The 25079-nt window shown below is 39.3% G+C and overlaps 1 protein-coding gene across 1 annotated transcript in view; it reads left to right on the forward strand.

Annotated features, from left to right (window-relative positions):
- The first annotated feature begins 1839 nt into the window (after positions 1-1839).
- Positions 1840-25079, forward strand: part of LOC142216350 (dynein axonemal heavy chain 11-like) — a 249638-nt gene continuing 226398 nt past the window's right edge. The window contains exons 1-10 of the mRNA XM_075284114.1: positions 1840-1980; positions 2306-2410; positions 3398-3790; positions 4722-5054; positions 7153-7407; positions 9603-9772; positions 11441-11660; positions 18975-19091; positions 19584-19670; positions 22208-22366. Coding sequence (XP_075140215.1) covers positions 1840-1980; positions 2306-2410; positions 3398-3790; positions 4722-5054; positions 7153-7407; positions 9603-9772; positions 11441-11660; positions 18975-19091; positions 19584-19670; positions 22208-22366 — 1980 coding nt within the window. The remainder of the gene's footprint in view (positions 1981-2305; positions 2411-3397; positions 3791-4721; positions 5055-7152; positions 7408-9602; positions 9773-11440; positions 11661-18974; positions 19092-19583; positions 19671-22207; positions 22367-25079) is intronic.

Genomic DNA, 25079 nt, shown 5'->3' on the forward strand with positions numbered 1-25079 from the left:
GACCTCCTGGTCTTCCCCTGGTCTTCCCAAAGACAGACCCAGACATGTGTATTTCTTACTCATTTATATTCATGAGAGTGGGTGTTACCTTCCATCTTGTAGCTATGTAAGGAGATTTCTAAAATAGTGTACACTAACCGCACCCATGTTCCAAGAATATAAGACTATGATGTCAGTAGAGTGTTAACCCCATGTCTGTTAGAGAATATTGTAAATATATAATATTTAACAGATAGCTTTCGGGTTTGGGCACCAAGAGTGATGCAGGGAGCCACAAGACTTTATTTGCGCCACTGCCAGTAAGAGTCAACATATCTGATCCACTTTTCAGGACACCCCAGATAGTTGTCTGGCCCTGCCGAAATCAGTAGGTTCAGCCATTGTTACTCTAATGTGCATTGACCCCTTAGAGGAAACACCTGTCTAGGTCTAGGGAGTGGGATTTCCCTGCACCTGCTCTCTCATATTACTGAGATTGCATTTTCCTGTAAAGGAAGTGATTTCAGTAATTGACTAAGGAATTAAAGGAAATTCAAATTCATACTATACAAATAAAACTATGGAAAGTGTTAGAATTGGGTTGTCGGATTGTAGATCAAAGAAATGTTACTGTGCTATCAAAATAGATGTGAGCACACACATACTAAAATTCAGATACTTTCAGATGCTTTACTCGATGGTGAACCCAGGTAACTAACTTCTGTCAATTTCAGTATCCCATTCCCTTCCCTATGTCACAGTCACAGAGGCCAAGGAGGGCAAGATCCAGGATGTGGTTGGCATGGACTTCATGCTGTAGAGTTGTCTTATCTGTTTCTGAGCGTTTGCGTAGGAATGTTTGCCACTTTTGTCTCTCTGCTCTGGGTGCACTGCTGTGATGTCAAGTGCACCCAGACTGAATGGAGTGGGAAGGGCCAGAGCAGACAGGGGAGTATAGACACTTACCTTTTATATTGTGCAGCCTGTAGTCCGCTGGCGTAATGTGGCCTGCAACCTACAAGTCGGACAATGGTAGAACAGGAAGTCTGTGGCTTCCTGCTCTACCATTAGCAATACCAAGTAGAGGTAGAGGTATTCCTAACAACCAGATGGGACAGAACTGGGGAGAACCCGGCTGCCTATCCTAAAAAAAGGCCAACGATATTGAGTTAGAAGAACACTTTTAAGCCAAAATTCTGGCACATTTAGCTTAGCAAATTTCCCCCATTTTGTTGTTAAAGTGAGAGATTATCTGTTTAGATTTCTATATTGCAATATATTACGATTTATTATATTTGACATTATAGAGTTTGTTGCCTTGTAACTTTTTATTACATTTTATTATATGATTTTATATTACTGATTTTTTTTTTCCAGAGGTTAAACGGAGATACCGTGCTCCATAAAAACATGCCTCTTATCTCTGGGAATATCATGTGGTCTCATGAATTAAGGGAGAGATTAATGAATCACCGATCATCCTTCAAGCACATTCATCATGAGTAAGGGAACTTACTGTAGAAATGACATTTGGGGGACCTGGAAATGATCAGATGGTAGGGTGTTTTGCTGAATCTAGATTTTTTTTTTTTGACTGTTTTGTGATAATGCCCCCTGTTTTTTTGTGTACTATATAGCAAAATAAAAAATTAGATCTCTGTTTTCGCATACAGAACGGATAAGGTAAGCAAAAAGTAAAATTTTTATGCTGGATGGATGTGAAGTTTGTAGACTGGGCAGTATGTCTATCTATGTACTATACAGGGCTCTGCAGACCGTAATATTGTGTTTATGTACACACAAAACAGGGCTCTGCAAAATGATGAAGCATCAAGAATTTTTGAGAAATATGATATATTCATGGACCTTTTAGATGCTCATGATCAGGAAATGTTCAGCAACTGGTCGGAAAATCTGTGTGACCTCTGCGAATCACATTTAGGTCAACCTATACTAAAATGTGGCGAAGATGGACTCTACGAAACTAACTTCAACCCAATGGTATGTTCCATATTTGACATTTTAGAAGTACTTGGAATTCTCTTGATTTCGATATTTATTTGGTTGAAAAGGTGGAGACAATGTAAGGGATCAGTCATACATACTACATACAGTCATGCACAATGCAAATCAGTAAGTCACAGCTGGAAAGTTTCAATGTTTCCATAAGGGGTTATATCAACCAATCGGAGTATAGACTGTAAGTTCTTGTGTTCAGTCTTTCACATCTGCCCCTGGGTGGGACAGCATAAAGTTTAAGTCGGCTGAATAAAAAGGACAAAAAAAAAAATTATGCAAAAATCTGTTTTTCATATTCTTTATTTAGCTAGCCGCTGTTCTTCGAGAAGTGAAATATCTCCAGTTCCTGAAAATATCAAACATCCCGGAGATGGCCAAAGATTTGTACTTGAAAAGGAAGGAGCTCCAAAAGGTACCTTAAAAAAGACCTTCTGTCACATATATGGGACCACAAGAAGATGGTGTGGTTGTGTATTTACAAAAGGGGGTTGATCCTGAAATGTTCATTGATTTGGGATTTAAAATTTGGGAGGTATGTAGCTATTACTAGAGATGGGCAAACCTCTTAAGATTTGCTTCGTGCTTGGGTTCTGGTTCGTTTCAGGCTCCTAGGAACCTAGCTATCCAATTTCTAGCTATTTAAGACAATCACAGCCAAAGTTACCATATATACTCGAGTATAAGCCGCCCCAAGTATAAGCCGACCGCCCTAATTTTACCACAAAAAACTGGGAAAACTTATTGACTCGAGTATAAGCCTAGGGGGGAAGTGTAGCAGCTACTGGAAAATTTCAAAAATTAAAATGCTTTTTGGGTGCAGTAGTTGCTGGGTGCTGGGAAAGGGGAGGGGGTGTTTTGGTTGTCTGTCTGCCCCTTCCCCGAGCTTGAGGACTGTGTTTTTCCCCCCCATGTGGAATTCAGCCTGGCTGAATATAGGGTATCTGCAGTGCTCCTATTAACCCCTTCCCGACGGAACAGGAGCACTGCAGGTACCCTATATTCAGTAGACCGGGCACTGTCAGACACAGGGATACCTAATGTGTATGTTCTTTACAGTAATTTTCTACTTTTACATGTATTCTAGGGAAAGGAGGGATTTAGAACTTTTATTTTTTTTAATATATTTTTTTAAAGCTTCTTTTTTTTCACTATTTTATGGGAGATTATATACATTACTATTGCGGCTGGTCATAGACACCCCCCCCCCCAAAAAACAAAACAAAAAAAAAAACAAAAAAAAAAAACAAAACCCCAGAGTATAATAGATGAAAGACCAGGGGAGGTGAGAAAATAAAGAAAAAAATTCATACTCCTCTTCCATTACCTTTTTTGGGCCTCCTCGCAACGTGGTGTTCTTCTGGTGACGTTTGTGATGATATTCTCTTAAATTTTTGTACAGCACACTGGAAACCTGGACCTCATTTCCCAGTGGTTCAATAGGATACTAAAGACCATATTACCCGTGGAAAGGGAACTTGTAGACAATGAGCTCAGGCAGATTTATGGAAAGTTGGAGCCGGCACTTTCCCGTCTAACATGGCACTCACCCGATTTGGATGATTACATAGAAGAAACCAGAGAACTTGTGTATAACTTAGACTGTCGGATTGTAAAAGCTAAACAGAATGTAGAAATGATGCAGAGCTTAATGAATAAACTGAGAGATAATTATTTTATTGCAAATAAACATGGAAGGAACAGTCTCATTCAAGGCCTTGGAGACAAGGAGAAAATGGTTAAACACTACAGCATCGCGGAGGATGTTGGGCAAAAGATTCAAGGACTTTTAATGGTATGATACTTAGAATACTTATAAAATGTGGAAATTATTATTATTGAAGGTTATTTCCTACTTCCATTGCACACACAATCCCACACATCATGCCAAGACCAATTTCATTCAGCACCAATTGACTTGTCAGTACATTTATGGAATTTTAGGAATTTAGAGTTCCTTAGTAGGGTTGGCCTTGGTCACCAGAATATGAGAAGATCTTCCAGTGGTGATAGGCTCTGGCACAATTGTGGTCCCTGAAGGCCTTGAAGAAGACTATTGAATTTGGAGGTGACTTTGGAGCCATAGCTACGTTCTCCCACTACTTTGGCACTGTTTGTAAACACACTGGTCAAGGCAAGGGGACATTTTGACTTCCCTTTGGCAGCCAACACCTAGAACGTATTCTTACAGTTCCTCTTAGGTATGCCATTCCACTTCTGTTTCATGAGGGTAAAAAAACAAAGAAAGGACACCGAGCGCACTAAGTGCAGTATTAGGAGTGGTAAATGAATTTAAAGACAAACAAATGTTGACATAGACCAGGTGGCCTCTCACCTTGCAGCGTTGTGAACAGTCACAATACTTGGGGAGCGTATTAAGGTGAGAGTGGCAGCAGTTCAATCCGTCACCGGAGGACTGGGGGAGTAGTGGACAGGAGTAGAGGACCAGGGGTCCGTGTGGAAGAACCACACTCTCTGGTGTATAGAAGAGGATGGTAGACCAAGATCCAAACTTGAATAATTTATTGAATAAAGTATAGTACAGCACACAGCACGACAACACACAACGGACCCCTGGTCCTCTACTCCTGTCCACTTCTGTTTCATGAGTCATATATTGGAGGGTATATATAATGATGTTTTTGCTTGATATGTACCATATGTGATCATGGGCTGCAGTCTGATCTTATAAGCCCATGTACTTAATATCTGAATTATTTTTGTAGAGCAATCAACAATTGTTTCGAGCAGATCTGAACTCTGATAAATGGAAGACGTACACAGAGTACATAGACCTCATGATTCTAGATGGACTGCGCCAAGCAGTGAGATGTTCACTCCAGTACTTGATTGAGAACACGGAACCATCCGATAAAAATCTGCCTTTATTTAAAGTCGAACTTTACCTTAATGGAGATGAAATGAGCTTTGTACCTTCCTTGGATCTTGACATCAATGATAGTTTTTGTAACATCATAGAAGGCTTACTCATGGACACTTTTCACATTGCGTCTTTTATACCTCGCGTTGCTGTGCATCTTGGAAAAACCACTTATCAGGTATTTATAACAGTGGGATTGATCATGGATAAACTACACTAGCCTAGTATATGCCAATTTTGGCAGTCGTTTAATATTAGTTTAGGCATCTGTGCATGATACAAAAATCATTCTCTGTCACCAGGCATGGGGGCTGTGGGGAATTTTTTAAGAATGAAGCTTTGAAGGAATGTCTTAATTCTTCGGCTGACACAAGAAAGTGGCTCTGGCCCCCTAACAATCCTGGTGCAGGAACTGCCATAGGTTTCCTTAATGACCTATGGCAGTTTTCTGGTATGAGTTATAAAACCTCACCGATTTTGGAAAGCGCAGCATTTCTGTTGCGCGTATTTTTCTCCAATGTGTGGATGGGATTCTGTAAAATGTAAAATGTTGCAGTTTTCGCCATGTGGGGCCCCGGTCTCAATGTATTTGTCCAGCTTCTTAAACCATCACAGACATATTAAATTGATTTTATGAACACTGGGTTTGTTCACATGGCTGAATTTGTAGTCATGTTTGAAAGCGAGGTGGAAAAATACCAAATGGACAAGCTTGGAATTGAATTTAGAATTTGCAAATTCTGTAGCAAATTCTATGATGTAATTGGTAAATGAAAAACATTCAGAATTTTTCAGCTTCTACAAATTCCACAGAGTAAATATACTCTTAGTTTTACGGACTGTCCAGAAATTTACGGACAGTTGGCAATCTTGATGCCAAATATGTTTGTGCGCTAGAGACCCTATACCAGTGGTGGTGAACCTTTTAGAGATAGAGTGCCCAATCTGCAACCCAAAACCCACTAAATGATCACAAAACGCCAACATGGCAATTTAACCTTAATACTGTGCAGATCCACAATTGCGGACAGTTGCAGACCCACAAAATACGGTTGAGTGAATGGGACTTTACAGATCTTTCAATTATACAAACAACTTTGTTCTGCATTTGGTATCATCTTGAACAATTAATATTCACTGTTTTCTAGTGACCGTGCAATGTTATTATGACCTGTAATAATATCACGTGTCTGCTATAAAACAGATACTGTGTAATAGAAATAGTAAAGGGTCCACACTTTGTCCAATATGCTTCTCAGTGGCCCCACACAGTACAATCTGCTCCACAGTGGCCACCACACAGTACAATCTGCTCCACAGTGCCCCCACTCAGTCCAATCTGCTCCACAGTGCCCCCACTCAGTACAATCTGCTCCACAGTGGCCACCACACAGTACAATCTGCTCCACAGTGCCCCCACTCAGTCCAATCTGATCCACAGTGGCCACCACACAGTACAATCTGCTCCACAGTGCCCCCCACTCAGTCCAATCTGATCCACAGTGGCCACCACACAGTACAATCTGCTCCACAGTGCCCCCACTCAGTCCAATCTGATCCACAGTGGCCACCACACAGTACAATCTGCTCCAGAGTGCCCCCACTCAGTCCAATCTGATCCACAGTGGCCACCACATAGTACAATCTGCTCCACAGTGCCCACACTCAGTCCAATCTGCTCCACAGTGTCCACCACACAGTACAATCTGCTCCACAGTGCCCACACTCAGTCCAATCTGCTCCACAGTGGCCACCACACAGTACAATCTGCTCCACAGTGGCCACCACACAGTACAATCTGCTCCACAGTGGCCACCACGCACTACAATCTGTTCCACAGATGGGTCCCCACAGAGAGGGCTCTGAGTGCCACTTCCGACACCCGTGCCATAGGTTTGCCATCACAGCCCTATACAATACCTACCTTTGCATGATCTGTTCTCTTCATATAGCATGCAAGGAATCTTTATGCATGTATTTCAGTGGAGTATGGCATCTAGTATGGCCTTTATTATTCTTGTAGAAGCCATTTTATCGTCTACACGTCGGCCAGCAGTCCATAAAGCATAAAATGCTAATTAATTCCAAGTAGACGTCTTCGCCTTAAAACGCGGTCAGTATCGGTTCTGAATGAACACTCCACCACTCCGGAAATTGAATAGTAGCCTTTTTTTTTTCTCCTTTTCTTTGTAGAGACATTTCTACATTTCTCTCTTTATTGGGAAAAAATAATCACAGTCTTTCACATACAGCTCATTTTTATGTCTTGCATGTAGCTCGATGTTGATGAGATGGAGGAGTTGAAAGAAATGCATGGAGAAATTATGAGAAGGGTGCACTCGACCATTGTTAATGTGAAAGAGTATCAGAGACACTTTAAAAAGTACAGCTATTTGTGGACGGATGATAAAACTGAATTCATGAAGCAGTTCCTCCAGTACGGCCGCTTTCTTAGCACCGAGGAGATGGAATTGTATGCAGATTATGAACTGCAGGAATGTTCACCGCAGTTAGAACACTTCAAGAAACAGGTAAAGCGCCGCAGAAACAAAATGACTCAATTTGAATTGTCATCCAGTGGAAAATATTATGGCGTCTCGCTGATATACACGGGTAACCGCCACCCTGAAGCTGAACATCATCTCTCTGTTTTAACTGGAAAACCATCATATACCAAAATGTATATAACCCCTGTTCTTCTGAGTAATTGGTATTAAATGAAGAAGAACAGAGTGAGAAATAGTAAGATGGATGTTGTAGAAGAAGGTTTTAACCTCTGTTCCAGGAGAACTGTTTGCTACTGTTCATTGTCTCCTTAAAGTGAATATTTATAGGGTTATGTAGAGATGGAGGTTGCTTATTCAACGGGAAACCTGAACCAAAATTTGGACATCCTTATGTGCCTTGGTGCCTTCTATCACCACCAAAATTGCTCCTACACCACTTATATTCAGTCATAGGGACAGTAGGGGAATAGTTAACATACCATTTACATATCAAAGTACAAACGAGCTATTTGGTGCACTTGGGGGGTGCTAGTGCCTGCCAAAACACGTTTTTGCCCGAGAGCATTGTCCAGCATTGCCCCTTTAGGGCGGGTTCACACCTGTGCCCCGGTCTCCGTTTTGAGGTTTACGTCTTCTGCCGACAGGAGACGGAAACCCGGCAGACCGTGTCCGCCTGTGAGCACCTGTGAGCATTTTGTGGTCTTCGTGGTGAAACAGTTTTTTTTTTTAACCGGACACAAAGTCCTGCATGTCCAACTTTGTGTCCAGTTAAAAAACCCCGGTTTTGCCGCGGAGACCACAAAACGCTCACAGGCGGACACTTTGCAAACCCATTCAAATGATTGGGGTTTGAAAAAGTGACTACCGATTTCCATCTCCTGCCCAATTTCTTTGATGGAAACCAAAAGCGGACACTGGGAGCAGGTGTGAACCCGGCCTAACATAAAGTTTGACAGGTCTCAACGTACAACAACCATAGCCAAAAATAGGTGCTCCAGTAGTTACAGAAATACACCCGATCCACCAAACAGCTCATTTTATAAGTATATAAAAGTTGATTTTTTTAGGAGCAAGATTGCCTACAGCCTACATTTAGGTTGGAAGAAATTGTGTTTGTGGTAGGCTCCTTCTAATTTTTTGAGGATCCATTCAATTTCTCCTCTGAAGATGGGATGGTCTTCTATACTTTAGAATTTCTCCAGAGTTCTACAATGTGTTATGTTTCTCATGAGAAAAGAACATTAAGGGTTCAGAACCAGGAGTAGAACAATAAGTGCCAGGCAAATAATCCCAAGGGTGGGACAGGAACTGGTTATCACCACCTTCAAACTATTTGGTCATCTGCTTGTATGGTTTGGAATTCTAGAAGAAATCTTCACTTTTACGAGTTTATGTGAAATTTTTAATTTGGTAGCTGTGACTAGTGTATTCTATTTTTAACTGTAATAAGTTCTCCATAGACTTGCATGGGGTTTTTCCATACTCCAGATTTCAAGGAGGCATAGAAAACCAACCGGAAAAAAATCATGATCATCCGTGGGGTGCCATATTGCTTTTAGAGGATAATAGACCTGTAGATAAGACACCAGATGGATCATGTTATGATGGCACATGTAGTCTATGTGGCTCTGCCACGTACATGAGACCTGATGTATATGATATAGTCTTGTATACCCACTACACATTTAACAAGGACTTATTAATTGTTTTGTAGAGAACATCAAAACCCCAAAATGTATATATGTGAATTAGGGTCATAGTAGTCCCAAACAGGGATGAAGTTTATACATAGGAATACCATATGCTTGTGGCTCCTAAAACCATAGCTGATAGTGACAGCAGGAAGGATTTTGAAAGCCTGTGATCAGTCATGGAGCAAATTTTGGAATAATAAAGGGTTAACCCCCAGAGGCATGACTCGAAGCTTCGGAGCCCAAATGCAAAATCTGTAAGGAAGCCCCCTACGACCTTGTGCCTTTTGGAATAGTGGCATATGTTAAGTGGCAGAGCGGCCCCCCTAGGGAATAGGGCCCAGTAGTGTGTGCAACTGCTGCACCCCCTATAGCTACACCCCTGGTAATGCCCTGTAATTGTTCAAAAGATATGTACTATATACATCCCATAGTGGTCAAAGTGTTACTAGATAAGCCACATTTCCTTATTCCCTGTGTTTTCTGCAGGGTCTATTATTGAATTATTGATATTTTATGTTCTTTCAGATCAATATTTACGAGTTACTTTACAATGAAATTGGAGAGTTTGAAGATGAACGGACATTTAATGGGTGGCTCCTCGTAGATGTAAAGCCTTTTAAAATCTCTCTGATGACTGTTGTGAAGAGATGGAGTTGGATGTTTAAAGACCACCTGCTAAATAACGTCACATGCAGGTACCCTCCAGGCTTCTGTATAGCATTCTACCCATTGTGGACTTTTTAATTAAAACATGTTAATGATTAATTTCTGATAAAACTTTATTCTACAAAAACTAGACCTAGACATGTCATAGGGACTCCTTATCTTGGTATATACTAGTCATCCTCGTGTATTACACATGTCCTAGTAATATAGTAAGTTTGACATAAGTCCGTCCAGTTCAGCCCAAATGAAGGCCAAACAATCTCCAACTTTGGTCATCCAATGGGGAAAAAAAATCCCTCCCTAGTCCAAATCTGGCAAATAACCAATCTCCAGAAATCTGGTAACCATAATGAGGACATTAGAATCAAATTAGAGACTTTACCATAATATCATCCAACATCAGAAATTCAGATTTGCATATTTTTTACCCAGAATGCCTAGTGGAGCAGGAACGACTTGTAAGTCTCCGTACGCCTATGTAGGCACACACTCTCCCTAATGTGTATGATTATCCCCTGACCCTGGTCTATATTCTCTCACTATGCCAAATCAGTATCCCTGCACTATGCTGAGGAGGTCCAAAAGACCAAAACAGCGCTGTCCATAGCTGGAAATCTGTTCCTTTCGGAATAGAAATACTAATTTGGCAATAAACTCTGCATCATGTTAGTAGGCTTATTAACTGAGTCATGCATGATGTTAAGGGGGCTGCCCTCTAGAGGGCAGCATACAGAGTGCACTGTTCTCCTAACATCCTGGAGAATAAATTTGCATACTTTTACCCAGAATCCCTAGCAGAGCAGGAATGACTTGTAAGTCTCCGTACGCCTATGTAGGCACACACTCTCCCTAATGTGTGTGATTATCCCCTGACCCTAGTACCTCTTCAGTGATGATTATGAGTCCGTCTTTCTTCTAGACATGTTGGTGTGAAAAAAAAGGATCTGAATGGGAAAAACCCAAGAGACAAGCACTACCTATGCAGAACCAATGACCCCAAGAAAGATCCTCCAGCCCTGGTGGTGGTGTGCTCATCTTTGGTGGTTGTGTAAAGATACAGAATAACAAGTTGTTGATGCTTGATCCCATTTTGTTCTTGGGATGGGTATTATAACCACTGTCTTTCTAGTCTACTATATGTCATTTGATCTGAAGAAGGGGTTTGTATTTGATACCCCGAAGCATGTTGTCTATGACATTCAATGAACAAACTGTTTTTATTGGCATTACCCCATGTTCCATCATTATACAAATTATTTTGAGAGGCGTCTAGCCTGGTGTTTTTGCCTGAGCCCCTTGAGATCTTTGATATATAAAATAAAAATATGTTCATCTTAGTAATTATTTTCTGTTTCTGAAATGTCCATAACCAGTGGTTCCCATTGCCCCGCTGTGTACATGTGCCGGCCTTACTATTTATATGTAAACTGATCACCATGGCCAATTGTGATGTCAATGAAATAGATTGTGATTAACTATAACATGCTTAAGTGACATCATGTTTCAATGGGTTTAACCATCTGGGACACACATCTCCAGAATCAAGATCCCCAACCCTTGTCCTGCCTTGTGAGACAGCCACATATGGGCAGAGCTTTCTCCATTCACGTCCATGAGATCCTTGTGAATTCTAATAAGATGTTTAATTGCAAAACTGTAAAAAATACTATTTTCTTATGTCTTCATTTCATTTTTAGCGTTAATGAGCTTGTTGAATTTATTCAACATACTGTGAAAGGCTTGTCCAAGAAAATTAAGGGAGAAGACTACAATGTACTTGTGGAAACTATGGGTCATCTGATGGCAATTCGGGATAGGCCATCCACTGAGGAGCACTTTAGATATCTTAAGTCTACAGTTGAGATGCTCAAAACCTACGGACAGCAACTACCTGACAATGTCCAGACACAGCTAGAAGTAAGTGAGGAGGTTTGCTTCTTATCACATGAGCGTTGTTACATTGAGTTACCTTTACTTTTATATGAAATAGAATATTGAATGGATTCATTGAATTGGTTTCCCTGTGATCATCAATGGTAGATCTTTTTTATTGGTGTCTGCCATTTTGGGCTATGTAGAGGTCAGTGGTTGTGTTTTTCTATAGGATTAGTAGACAATGGGTTTATCCATGATGACAACGATACCTAACACAACAGCGAGCCCATACGTTTGGTCTACAAATATGCATTAGACTACTGATGGCAGGGCCTCCGACTATCTAATCTTCCCTAAATATGGATTAGCTGATCTCTGTAGGTCAAAAAGCTTCATACCTGTGAACAATGCTTGGATTACTCTAGGATGCTGCTTTTGGCCCTGTATTTCTCCCACAAGGACCACAATGAGAGAACGTTCAAATGTAATACATGGTTGTACCCCAGTGTGGGGGCTACTCTTTTCCTCTCTATTATGGTGGTTGCATTCAAGAGTTAAGGACTAGAGATGAGCGAACAGTAAAATGTTCGATATTCGTTTCGAGTAGCCCCTCAATATTCGACTACTCAAATCGAATATCGAACCCTATTATAGTCTATGGGGGGGGGGGGGAAATGCTCGTTTCAGGGGTAGGCAACATTCGATCAAATTATACTTACCAAGTCCACGAGTGAGGGTCGGGCTGGATCGTCCGAGAGGTCTTCTCCTTGCAGCTTCCCCGCGGCATCTTCCGGCTCTTTATTCACTCTGCCAGGCATCGGGCCTGGGAAGAGCCGACTTGGCATGTCCGCACTACAAGCGGACATGCGCAGTCGGCTCTGCCCAGACCCAATGCCTGGCAGAGTGAATGAAGAGCCGGAAGACGCCGCGGGGAAGCTGCACGGAGAAGACTTCTAAAGGTAGGAGAAAAACCAGCGTTGATTGGCCAACTGTATAGCATTCGGCAAATCAATGTTGGATCTGCATCGAACTTTTACATTCGAACAGTGAGTGGTACTCGATCGAGTACGAGTATTTCGAATACCGTAGTATTCGATCGAATACCTACTCGATTGAGTACTACTCACTCATCTTTAATAAGGATCTTGTTGGAAAACTGACAGGCTGTTTGGGACCATGTGGGCCCGAAGTGCAGAACGTGTGCAATGACCTTTGATTCAACGCGTAGGCACCACAGCTCTTTGGTGGACTCATCTCAGTGAACATTGGGCTTCATCAAGTTTTGATTCATCAAGCGGCATGATACAGAGTTTTAGGATCCTAAACCCTAAACTGCTTACCAGTATGTTAGCGACTTAATGGCACCAAACAGCCCACCATGTTCCCTTTAAAACTCAAACAGTATCGGCTTGTGAAAAGATGAACTAACATAGTATTTTGTGAGCTAAAATTTCTCACGTAAAATTGCGCAATGACACAGAAAAGCCAATGAATACATTTTTGTTATTTTTTATTTGTTTTGTTTTTTAGCATCGAGCATGTTATTATGATCAGTAGTCAATGCTGCAATACATGGGAAGACTCCTGGAACCGCTCCATAGAAATTACAGACATTTGTTAATTGCACGTCCTGACGCACTGTCACAAAAATAGTCATTTTCTCCTTGTGTCAATCCTACCCAGAAATAAAAATTAAGTCCTTCAAGATAAAGTTACTACACAAGACGCTGAAATCATTCATATTCACAGTGTGATCCAAAGCGTATTTATTCAAAATACCCTTTTCTTCCATCTCGGGCTCGTCTCACGCGTTTCGCTTGTATTTTAAGTTGGTGACAATACCTTCAACACTTTTAAAATGTCACTTTTTCCTTTTTTTTTTTTTTTCATCACGAAACATGATGGACAAATTTCAAATGATACGGAAAGCAGCTAAGCGGAAAATCCACATGTAATACAAGCATTAAAATTCCCTCGCCTAAATATCTCAAGCCATGGGCACAAACAGTCGCTCGCCCCGGAGAGGAGAAGAATACCTCGTTAGGAGCTGGGGTTATTTTACTAATTATTTCAAATTGCCTTAAATTGTATGGGCTCAATTTTACTACTGAGTTAAGCCTTGTGTAAAGCTTTTTTTGTAGAAAGGGAGGAAGGTTTTTGATGTCCAATTTCTTAGCAAATATACAGACCTACGCTGTGCGGCTAACTTAGTGACTGACCTTTGAAAGTGATTACTCGCTTTTGAATTCAGATCTCTGTCGTAGCGATTAAATGCCTCCCGTGAAAACATGTTTCACTATGGTAATATTCTTTCAAAAGGCTGAATTTTCAGGATGGTGATTCCCTGCCTCTCCCCTGCACAATTGCACTGTCTCATTTGTATTCACCTTCAATCGAATGCCAAATGCAAATCACAAAAGGTATAGGGGCAAAATTGCAGCGATAGCAAAGAAAAAAAAGCAAAAATAATCATGTGAAATAGGTATTTTATTGTAGGAGTATATTTTATAGGCGTTTGTATTGATGTAGAATAATAAATCAATAATTGCTATATGGCACCTATGAATTAAAGAATGAATGTATCAATCAATTAATTTAGTAGAACAGGGAACGATGTAAATGGATTAACTAGATAGAATGTTATTGTAAGGGTTTGTACATATTCCCCAAGCATATTCAACTTTCACCGCCATGTTAAGGAGCACATACAACATACATATGTTATGTATGTGTTATCCAGAGGAGGTAATTGGTGCATTGGGGGCGGGCCTTCAGCTCTTGCAGCACTATTCTTGTAGTTCAAGTAGGATGGATGATGTCATAGCAGTGGGAGGATCAACTCTCGCTGCATTGTGCTGCAGGAAGTAAAAGGCATGCCCCCAGTGCACCAACTACCTCATTTGCATAAAATGAGGCAGTTGGAGGAGGTGGTAGACTTTCTTTAAATCTATGGCTACTCCCATGTGAATGGAGAGTAAAAGCTGTGCGTAGAGCCTGTGTATAAAGGTACATGTGGCTCAGTGGGGCAACACAGTCGCTCAGTAGTTAGCACTGCAGCCTTGCAGCGCTAGAGTCCTGGATTTGAATCCTGCCATGGACAACATCTGCAAGGAGTTTGTATGTTCGCCCTGTGTTTGTTTGGATTTTCTCCCATATTACAAAGACATACTAATAGGGAAAATTGTATAGGGCTCTACAATAAAAAGAAAAAAAAAGTACATATGGTTCGATACTATGGAGCTGTAAGCAGGCTGTATGCCACCATATTATGCAACTATACCGCACCCTAATTCCACAATTCATCTGCAGAAGAGAGCAGCTACTCCCAGAAAGTTTTTGTCATGATCTATAGAACAGTTCCATACTCCAACAGCCCAATGATTTTAATAATAAAAAGAGTGTAATACTTTATTTCTCCTATGGAGGCACTGCAGGGAAATTGAACACAATAGAGTACAATATGGATAGCCCTTTTAATATGTGTTTCATTGAAGCCTATTGATGCTCTACTGATAAGTATGCATATTATTTGATATAAGTATTAAACCATTAAATACGGCAAGTACCTAAACAAGTAAACGATGACCTATCAACATAATAGCTTATAACTTACTGATCCTGAGGACAAGGTCTCATTTCCTACATGCGATTAGAATAAAAAGTCACCCATGCACATTCATTCTCTATAAATCCTAAGCACCGAAACGCCATCATCAGTGCCGATGATGAAGCCAGATGGACTTGTGCTGAATTTGGGGTTCAAGTTATCACCACAGAAACGGGTATAAAAAATAAATGCTCCACAATCTAAAATCAAATCAGAACCAATGACAAACTTACAAGGAAGATCAAAACCAGGAGGATGAATCAGGAGAGTCAATGTTCAAGCTAAAAGTCAGTCTGAGAGAAAACATCAGAGCCAAAATCAGAAGAGAAGTTACAGTAACAAGCCAAAGATCAATATAGAGAAGTTCAGCACAAACAATTAGTACATGGCAGCCACACTGGGTACAACCAAATAGAAGGCACCTGGCTGAGGAGGAAGAGGGTTTAATTACCCCTCCTCAGCTGCTTATTAGATAAGTCTAGGAGTACTTTGAACACTGCAGAAGCTTAACAGGATGGTGCATTATGGGTCCTATAACTCTTATTATAAGGTAGATTGTTGTTGTCCAGTTTACAAAAAGAAAGCATAATGCACTTTTTTTTTTCTCATATTACATTTACTGAATTTTTTATTGCTGTCATTTTAAGTGATATATAAATTGAATTGTATAGTTACACGGAAAGCTGACACAAATAACTTCCAAGGCATCAGAATTATATTAAAATTCAGTTCATTCAGTTCATCTTGCTGAAAAATTAGCTATTTTGACTGTGCTGGTCCTGTTTGAAGCAGAAGATAGGGCTTGTGTAGCCAAAATGTCTCATTTTGTGGAAAGATAAGATGAGTAAAATTTGATTTACTGGAATTCCAATGCCTTGGATCTACTGTAGTTTTGTCCAGCATTTTGGTCGTGAATGGTGAACACAGAGAAAATTGTGCGGTGCATATAGTTCATAGATGGATCATCTATGAACTATACAATAATAACATCCTTTTTACCATAGGCTTGTACTTTGCCTTTTTAGGAACATAAAGGGACACTTTTACCGCCCCCTACATTTTCATGAACGTTAAACTGAAATAAACTGTATACTTATATTTGCACCGTAATAAAGAGAAAGAATTATCATTAGAGTCAATATCATCTACTATTTGCTTATCTTTTGTATCTGTTATAGTATAGTCTCAAGGTAACTGCCTACTATGCATAAGAAATACGTGAGCCTGTCTTCACTCCTCGAAGCAGGCGCATGACTGTATAAACTGAATACGAAACAGATTCACAAAAGAAAACATTCCTACATCATAATCTTCTCCACATACAACTAAATCTTCAGCCAAGCAAAAAAAGAACCCTACATTTTATTTTTTCCCTATCAGTATGTCTTTGGAGTATGGGAGGAAATCCACTCAAACACGGGGAGATCATACAAACTCCTTGCAGATGTTGTTCCTGGCAGGATTCAAACCCAGGACTCCAGCGCTGCAAGGCTGCAGTGCTAACCACTGAACCACTGTGTTGACCCGAACCCTACATTTTAGAGAGGATTTTACCTTTATTTTTTTGTGTATATTGAATATGTTAGATACAATACCATACATTGAAAATTCTGTTACATTTGTTAATATATTAATGTATATTTTGTTATTTTTATTTTATATATCTGGGGGTTTTTTTTACATTATCATTATTTAACACTATTATTATACATTATTTACCATATATATCTATTTTTAACATTAAATTGAGCACGGAAGACTCCAAAATATCAAAAACGATATTCAATGAATTTATTATATATTACATTGTAGTTATACCAATGTCCATAAGTAGAAATTCATTTATAGTCATCTGCTACTTCTAAATTCAGGTTATATTCTTCTTTACTGGGAATTCTTTTACTTAGAGATGGTGCCGTCCTGAACTCCATTTATAGCTCATAACCCTGTACAAATGCAACATAGTGATGAATGGGTGCCAATAGATGCAGATTCGTTATACATCCTAATTTTACAGTGATTTAGTTCTTTTGCAGACATGTCAACATTTACAAGTTTAGAATAATAGTAGCTTTTATAATTGTACTGTATCATTTCGCCCAAGACATTTGCCTTGGCTTCTATTGGAGCACAACTCAATATACATATTATTGTGCAGCCTTAATTGTCTAAATATCATATGAGACATGTTCAGATACGTGGCCGTCATGCACAGAAATCACAAGGCCCAAAGCAGTGTACAGTATATCTAACAGCTAAAGATCAATTCACAGACAGTTGGCTGCATATAGCTGAAACTAAAAAAAATTAACTAAAGAATCCCAAATTTTGGGATTTGTTTTGGGAATAAAATGAGCTGCAGTAATTTATATAGTTGATCTTGAGGCTACGGTAGCGCTACCAATCTATGTGTCATATGTGTCTATCAAAGAACGCTAAGAAGAGCTTGCATGTGACAAGCGCTGTGTAAAAAAACTGCAATGCCGCAGCCTTTTCTGAAATGCTTTTTGTCTGCGGTTCAATACATGGGGCCTAAAGGGGTTTTCTGGGACATATTACATAATGACTAGGGTTGAGCCGATGCTGACTTTTCAGGATCGATTTTAAAATCCAATTTCCGATCATTTTTCATTCGAACCCGATCTCGATCCCAATTCTGATCCCAATGCAAGTCAATGGGATTTTTTTATTAATCGGAGATCGGATTTTAAAAGCAATCCTATTCACTATACAGAATGGAATCTAAGAATTGTTAGAATCCACGCTGTGTAGCGAATCACTAAGTAGCCAGAGGATTTTTTTTTTAATCCTCTGGCTACTTAGTCCCCCCTGGTGTCCACTTACCTCCAGAGATGGCTAGTCCGCTGCTCCGCTGCTCTTCGCTTCGCTGCCGGTCCAGCTGCCATCTTTTTCTACTCGCTGCCCCCTCCCTGCCAGGTTAGGAGAGTGTGGGCGGGTTAGGAGAGTGTGGGCGGGTACTGGGAGGGGAGACGTCACGTCATGTTCATAGGTCACATGGCCTGATTGCTAAGTGTCATTCTAGTGAATGGGCTGAGCTGCAATACCAAGCAAGGCCATGTACAAATGGTTGCTTTGGTGAAGAGTCTGCACAGCTCACCTGAATGCTGCAGCCTCTTCAAACAACTGATCAGTGGGATCCTGAGCGTCAGACCTATGTCAATCTTCAACTGATGGCTCATTGTGTTTGGATCAGTCTGTTGGTCTGTTTTTGGCCTTTTTCACATGCTAGTGATGGGCATTTTTTTTAATGGCTGTCAATCGTTTAGTCCATGCGCCTATCCACATGTCTGTTTTTGTATCCGTCATAATGGACAAAGATAGAACATGTTCATTTTTTTTACCGGACATGTAAAATGGTCCATCCAAAATAAACTGACATGCGAATACCCCCATTCACTCTCATCTTAAAAAAAATGACCATGTGATGGTTGTTAAAAAAAAAAAAAAAAAAATGGTTATCACATGGGCATGATATAATATGATCTAAAACCAGTCCTGGTCCTATAACGGTGAGTAGACCCACACATTATTTAACCACCACAATAACACATACAATATAATTTTTTCATATTTTTTTAGCAATATTTTTATTGAAAAAAAAATGTTTGGTTTTTTTTTCCAAAAATTTCCAATATATATGGCATATAGTGCTGTCATTTCCAGTCCACGTTATTGATTCCTGGTGTAGAATAGACAGAGGTAAACTATCTGCTTCTTTCCATTCTTAGGAATTGCCAGAGAGGTGGAAAAATCTGAAAAAGATTGCATTCATAGTAAAGCATGAAGTGTCTCCTCTGCAGGCAAATGAAGTATCTGTTATCAGGAGGAAATGTGTCCTTTTCGAGGTGAGATCAGTTCTGTTCTCTGAAGCAAATGATTTTTCTCTTTTTGTTCCGATAACAGGCTGCAGCTAAGCTTCACTGAACTGAGAAATTGTAAACTCTTAGAAAAAAGGTGTCTAAAGATAACAATTCAATGTTTCTTGGTAATGCACTCTGGATGGATCTGATAATTTAAAGCCCACTTCAGTAAAATGCTAGTGAAGCCCGCGTGTCTTTTATCTTCAATTATGTCTAATCTTTTTTCCAATTCAAACACGGCATCACTCCCGTAAGATCAAAATATAGATTTTAATGTTTTCATTTTGCGAGAGCGTCACCTGCAAGATCCATGTCATTAAAATGTCATTAGCTTCAAAATCACTTCTAACCTACGCCAAATAAAAAAAAAAAAAAATGGATTTACAAGATGCAAATTTTTTTTTTTTTTGTAATAAATAACATTGGGTGATAGAGTGACTATAGATTGCATCACTGTCGCATTTCTTTTCCACCCAGGTTAAGCAGCATGAATTTAGAAATCGGTTCAAAAATGAAATAATCTTCAAATTTGATGCAGAAGATCCATATAAACATTTGGATAAGGTATCAATTATTTATATGTATATATATATATATATATATATATATATATATATATATATATATATATTCTATTATTTTATTCTGTTATTATTATTATATTTATATTCTATTATTATTATTATTATATTATTTTATTCTGTTATTATATTTATATTCTATTATCATTATTATTATTATTCTATTATTTTATTCTGTTATTATTATTATATTTATATTCTATTATTATTATTCTATTATTTTATTCTGTTATTGTTATATTTATATTCTATTATTATTATTATTATTATTATTTAATTCTGTTATTATTATTATATTTATATTCTCTTATCATTATTATTATTATTATTATATTATTTTATTCTGTTATTATTATTATATTTATATTCTATTATCATTATTATTATTCATAATAATAATAATAATAATAATAATGAGATGTAATTTTTTTTTTCTTCATTTGTATTATCTTAATTTTCTTATAAAAATATTATAAAATATAATAACGAACTTCAGCCCACAGCTCTTTTTTTTTTTTTTTTTTTTTTTTTTTTTAGGCCGAGGCCCCACATTGCGAAACGCAGCTTTTTTGTTGCAGATGTTGCTGAAATGTTTTAAACCAAAGCCAAGAATGGCCACAAAAGGAAAGGGAAATATATAGAAATCTCTTATACTTCTCCCTTCTGCTCAATCCACTCCTGGCTTTGTCTCAAAAAAACACAACACAAAAAGTTGCATTTCTACAATGCGGGGCCTTAGTCCTAACCTTAATAGGTCTATATCTATAGTTTATAGTCTAATGGAGCCGATTTATCATGTATTTTACGCCAATTTCCTTATGTAAAAGGCATGAAAAATTCAATTTTTTGCCTGCAAAAATTGCAACTTCTTTCTTTTTAACAACGCCCACTCCACTGTCCTGAAAAGGGGCAAGGCAAGGTTTGATATGTTAGCAGTACTCCATCAGATTTATTATAATTTTCATGAAAAAATTGGTATAAATAAGGCCTAAAATCTATGCCCACTATGAGAATGTGTAGATTTCAGTAGAGGTATATAGCCCATGTGGAGGGTACACCTGTTATCTAAGGAGGTATGCTCCTTGTCATAAGCCATGCGCACCCTCTACCAGTGCAGGAAATATGAAGACTGGCATTGAAAACACCTCCAATATTCTGACCTCAGTAGTGCGACCACCACTAGGGGTGGCTGCAGCTTAGGCACTCACAACATAGAGCTTAGGCACTCACAACATACTATCTATATATGGATGGCAATAATAAAGCAGTATATGTTTTACAGTAACATGTTCTTAAGTTCCCTCTAGTGGTAGTTGCAGAATCTCCATGGACTTCATTTCAGAATTCTGGAATCAAAAAGTTGCAAACAGTTTTGTGAAATGTTGTAGTTACTTGCACAAAAATTTTGAGAATTTTTGCATTTTTTTTTCACCAGTCACTTTTCAATAATTTGTGGTAAAGTGGGTATAGTTGACACCAATTCTATCGAATATGATTTATCAAAAATTTGCATTACTTGCAGTGTTAGAAAGTAGAGTAACATCTCGGGACAGAAGTGTTGGATTTAAAGATGCATTAAATTTATTAAAACAGGTGATTTTTTTGATAAATTTGAGGCAAATTAGGGTAGGGATCCTTCAGGCCCTCCTCTTCTTTTCTCAACCCAGTGTACATATGTTTTTAATAGGGAGAAGGTAAGGCCTGGTTCACATCTGTGTTCGGTAATCCATTCGGGGAGTCCACATGGGGACCCCCTGAACAGGCTACCGAACACTGCTCACCACTTGTCAATGCGTTCAGTAGTCCATTCCCATGCGGACTCCCCGAATGGATTACCGAACGCGGATGTGAACTGGGCTTTACAAGCCACTGCTATGTACCCCCCCTTGAAAATGAATGGATAGGGCCTAGTTAAAATCAAAACCCCCCATCCTTCTTTCCATGGGGAAAGTCCGGACATTGTATGCATATTATCTGGTTGGCGCTCACACCAAACCAGCTGGTTCAGCAGACATTCATCTTAAGTATATGGCCACCTTAGCTTCTTAGTGGTGGTATCATCTCTCCATGTTGTGAGTGGTCACCCTTTTCCTATTTTTCTTTCTATTTATTCACAATTTTCTTTGGCCTCATCATATTTTTTTTTGCTTTTTCTTTCTTCAATGAAAGATCAAAAAAAGAAACAAACAAAAGAAGCAGGAGCAGTGTCCCATATTAAATACCCAACCTATTTTCTGACTACTAGACAAAACCAAGAAGTGGAAGAAGTGAGATATGAATTACTTCCACCCATCCGGAACCTGTCTATGAAATTCTCCGCCACCGTTTGACAGTGTTGTAACTGTTAGTGTTAAGTAGGACTTCGGCAATCCGAGCAATGAATCATCCCTGTAAATACAGTACAAGCACTTTCTAAGATGTAGTCAAGTGTAACAGGAGATAATTCACACTTCTTGGAAACAAACTGTCACAACTGAGATGCAGCATCCTTTGACAGAATGACTATATTCTTTTCTGTAGACCCACAGAAATATTTCAAGGTTGGAAGATGAGATGAGAAAACTGCAGGACACAGCAGATCTTTTTGAAGTCAGTATCCCTGAATATAAACAGCTACGTCAATGTCGGGCCGCCTGTATCTTACTGAAGTCTGTATGGGATATGGTAATATTTGTACGGGTAAGGTGAAACCAACGACTCACATTTTTCAAACAAATTTTACAAAATTTTCAAAAATTTAGAATAGACATGTTCATTATATACGGTATGTATCTATTTAGGTTTCTCTAAATGTCACCTTCCTGACCATTAGTCTTACAGGTTGGTGAGGTCCCTTCAGTTGTTATTAAGTAATTGCTAAATTTTGTAAAAAATAAAAACTAAAAATATTACGATATCTACGATATCTACATATAATAAACCCAATGACACAATTCCTTTAAATATATTTAATCTATGTACTAAAGCAGTTCTATGGTAACAGCTGGAATGTGGCCATTTACATTTTTGGAAACATGAAGTTTAACAATAATTATACTTGTACATAATCCATAAGAAAACAATACCCAATATACTCCTGCCATGCTCCTCTAGGAAGAAACATTGGGGGGAATTTACTATATAACCTACACCAGAAAACTGATGGAGCATCTTTGGCATTCAGGCAATATATTTGCACGAAAAGAGGTGCGAGAGCTTCCACCTTGTTCCTTCTATGCCACTTTTTAAGGAAGTGGGGGGGAGCAGGGCAGTTATCAAGGCAGGCCAGGGTGAGGACACCTTAGCCTATCAGATTTACGGTAAGGGTATGTTAACATAGAGGAATTTTTTTGAGATAAAAAATTCTTCAGGAACTTGAAAGTGAATTTTTTCTGCTTGACCGAATTCCACCGTAGAATCCGCTGCTTTCCATCCACTTCAATGGGAGTTATCAGGTGGAATCCGCCTGAAGATAGGTGATGCTTATTTTTTTATTATGTTTTTTTTTTTAAATCAACCTTTGCCTCCCATTGAAATCAATAGAGGCTGATTTCAGGTAAAATTTGGAGTTGCCTCAGCCATGTGAATATATCTTAACCTAATTCTAGTGTACAGGACTTCCCATGGTGTGCCTGAATTTTTAAAGGGGCTGTCCAGGATATGAGGCCGTGAAGGGTGAACTCCCCCCCCCCAAAAAAAAAAAAAACAACCAAAAAACAAACAACATATCTGTTTCCGGTGTTCTGTTGTCTCCTAGCACCATCCAGTCCTACCACAACAATGTTTTGTTTTGGCAGAAGGCCCCGCTGTACTCGACCACTGAGGTGAATGAGCGGCCGTTATGGGTAATGTTTTTGAGTGACACCCCAGTTCCTTTCCTTAGGCCATTGATTGGCCTTAGTTGTGACATGTGACATAGACTTCCACCAGAACAAGACACCATAACAGCAGGACGAGACCACGCTGGGAAACACAGAAATCCCACCACCACCCTTCCATAGACTTTCAATGGAGCAGTAGAAGATGCATGATCAACTGCAGCTCCATTGAAACTCCTCCTAGCTGCAGTTGCATGGCTGGGCAGGAACACCTATTGTAGTGAAATGCGGGGGATGGGGCAGCAGTCAGATCCCCATTGATCTAACATTTGACACCAACCCAATAGGTATTAAACTTTTTCCTGAAATACCCCTTTAATTCAATGTCTTAATCCTTAAAGGGGTTATTTATAAGGGATCCTATAACTATGAAATGATTCATCTCGGACTCAATGATACATATGCTCAATAGAATTTTCAACAAGTTAGTATAAAGAGGGTTCAGAGGAACATAATTGGAACGTCAGAACAAAAAAGGGATTTTTGTTTGCGATAGACCAGGAAACACATTGGTTTGCATAGTAGCTGTATACACAAAACGGGAAGATATTTCCAATCGGGAATTTATTTTAGGCATGTTGGAACAATAAAAAGACACATGTTTTAGAAAGTGTACGCACCCTTTAAAACAGGAAGACATTTTGAAATGAGCTTATAACGCACGTTGTAAACACCTACATACAATTCTTTATGTATTGTGCACGACCGACTACGGGGTCACTACATTACTGTAGCTCATGTTTTATCTACCTCAATTAATAAACTACATGGAAATAGTTGCCGCTGAGACTCTGTTAAATTAGTTGACATCAACTTGCTCTGGCCAATTAAACACTGACGTTGATAAGTTTGGCTATTTGCTTTTCATCATTGCTATAATTGCATAGTCATTACCTTGGTGTGAAATTGCATTGCTAGCAAGATTTTATGTCTGACTTTCCAGCTAACGTGAGGAGCAACCAAACAAGGCCGCACAATCAATGCAAAGCGTTCTGTTTAAGCTCAAATTATGGGAAAATAATATCTTATGTGTAAACTGAGACATAGAGTCTTCCTGAAATATGAGCGCCATTGGGTTATAAAACATGGTATTGCTATGTAGACAGATGGCAGGGGGTGCAAAGTTCTTTTTGCTTATGTCACAGCTGGGACTGACATGGCGTTTGCCATAGGTGCTGGGTGTAAGCAGTGGAAGGTGGGGACTGGTACCTAATGCGGAAAGCATTACTTCTAAAGGGTAGAAGTCTAGTTATCTATGCTATATCTAGTCCCTGCTTACAAGAGACATACTGTCCCAGACTGATTAGGGTATGTTCACATGGCAGAATTTGCATTCCGTGTGTGATCACTTCAGCGCGGCTAGCCGCGACGGGATGCCGGTGCTGTGCACAGCATCCAGTCATGGCATTTTGCTCCGGATTAGGCCCAAAGAATGGACCTAATTAAGAGGGAGCCTCACACTGCGGACGCCGCGGCTGACTGGCTACTAGCTAGCGGAAAAAAGAAGCGAGTGGCTCCAATTGAAGTCAATGGGA

Source organism: Leptodactylus fuscus, chromosome 8 (assembly GCF_031893055.1).
Source record: "Leptodactylus fuscus isolate aLepFus1 chromosome 8, aLepFus1.hap2, whole genome shotgun sequence".
In the NCBI taxonomy this organism is placed as follows: domain Eukaryota; kingdom Metazoa; phylum Chordata; class Amphibia; order Anura; family Leptodactylidae; genus Leptodactylus; species Leptodactylus fuscus.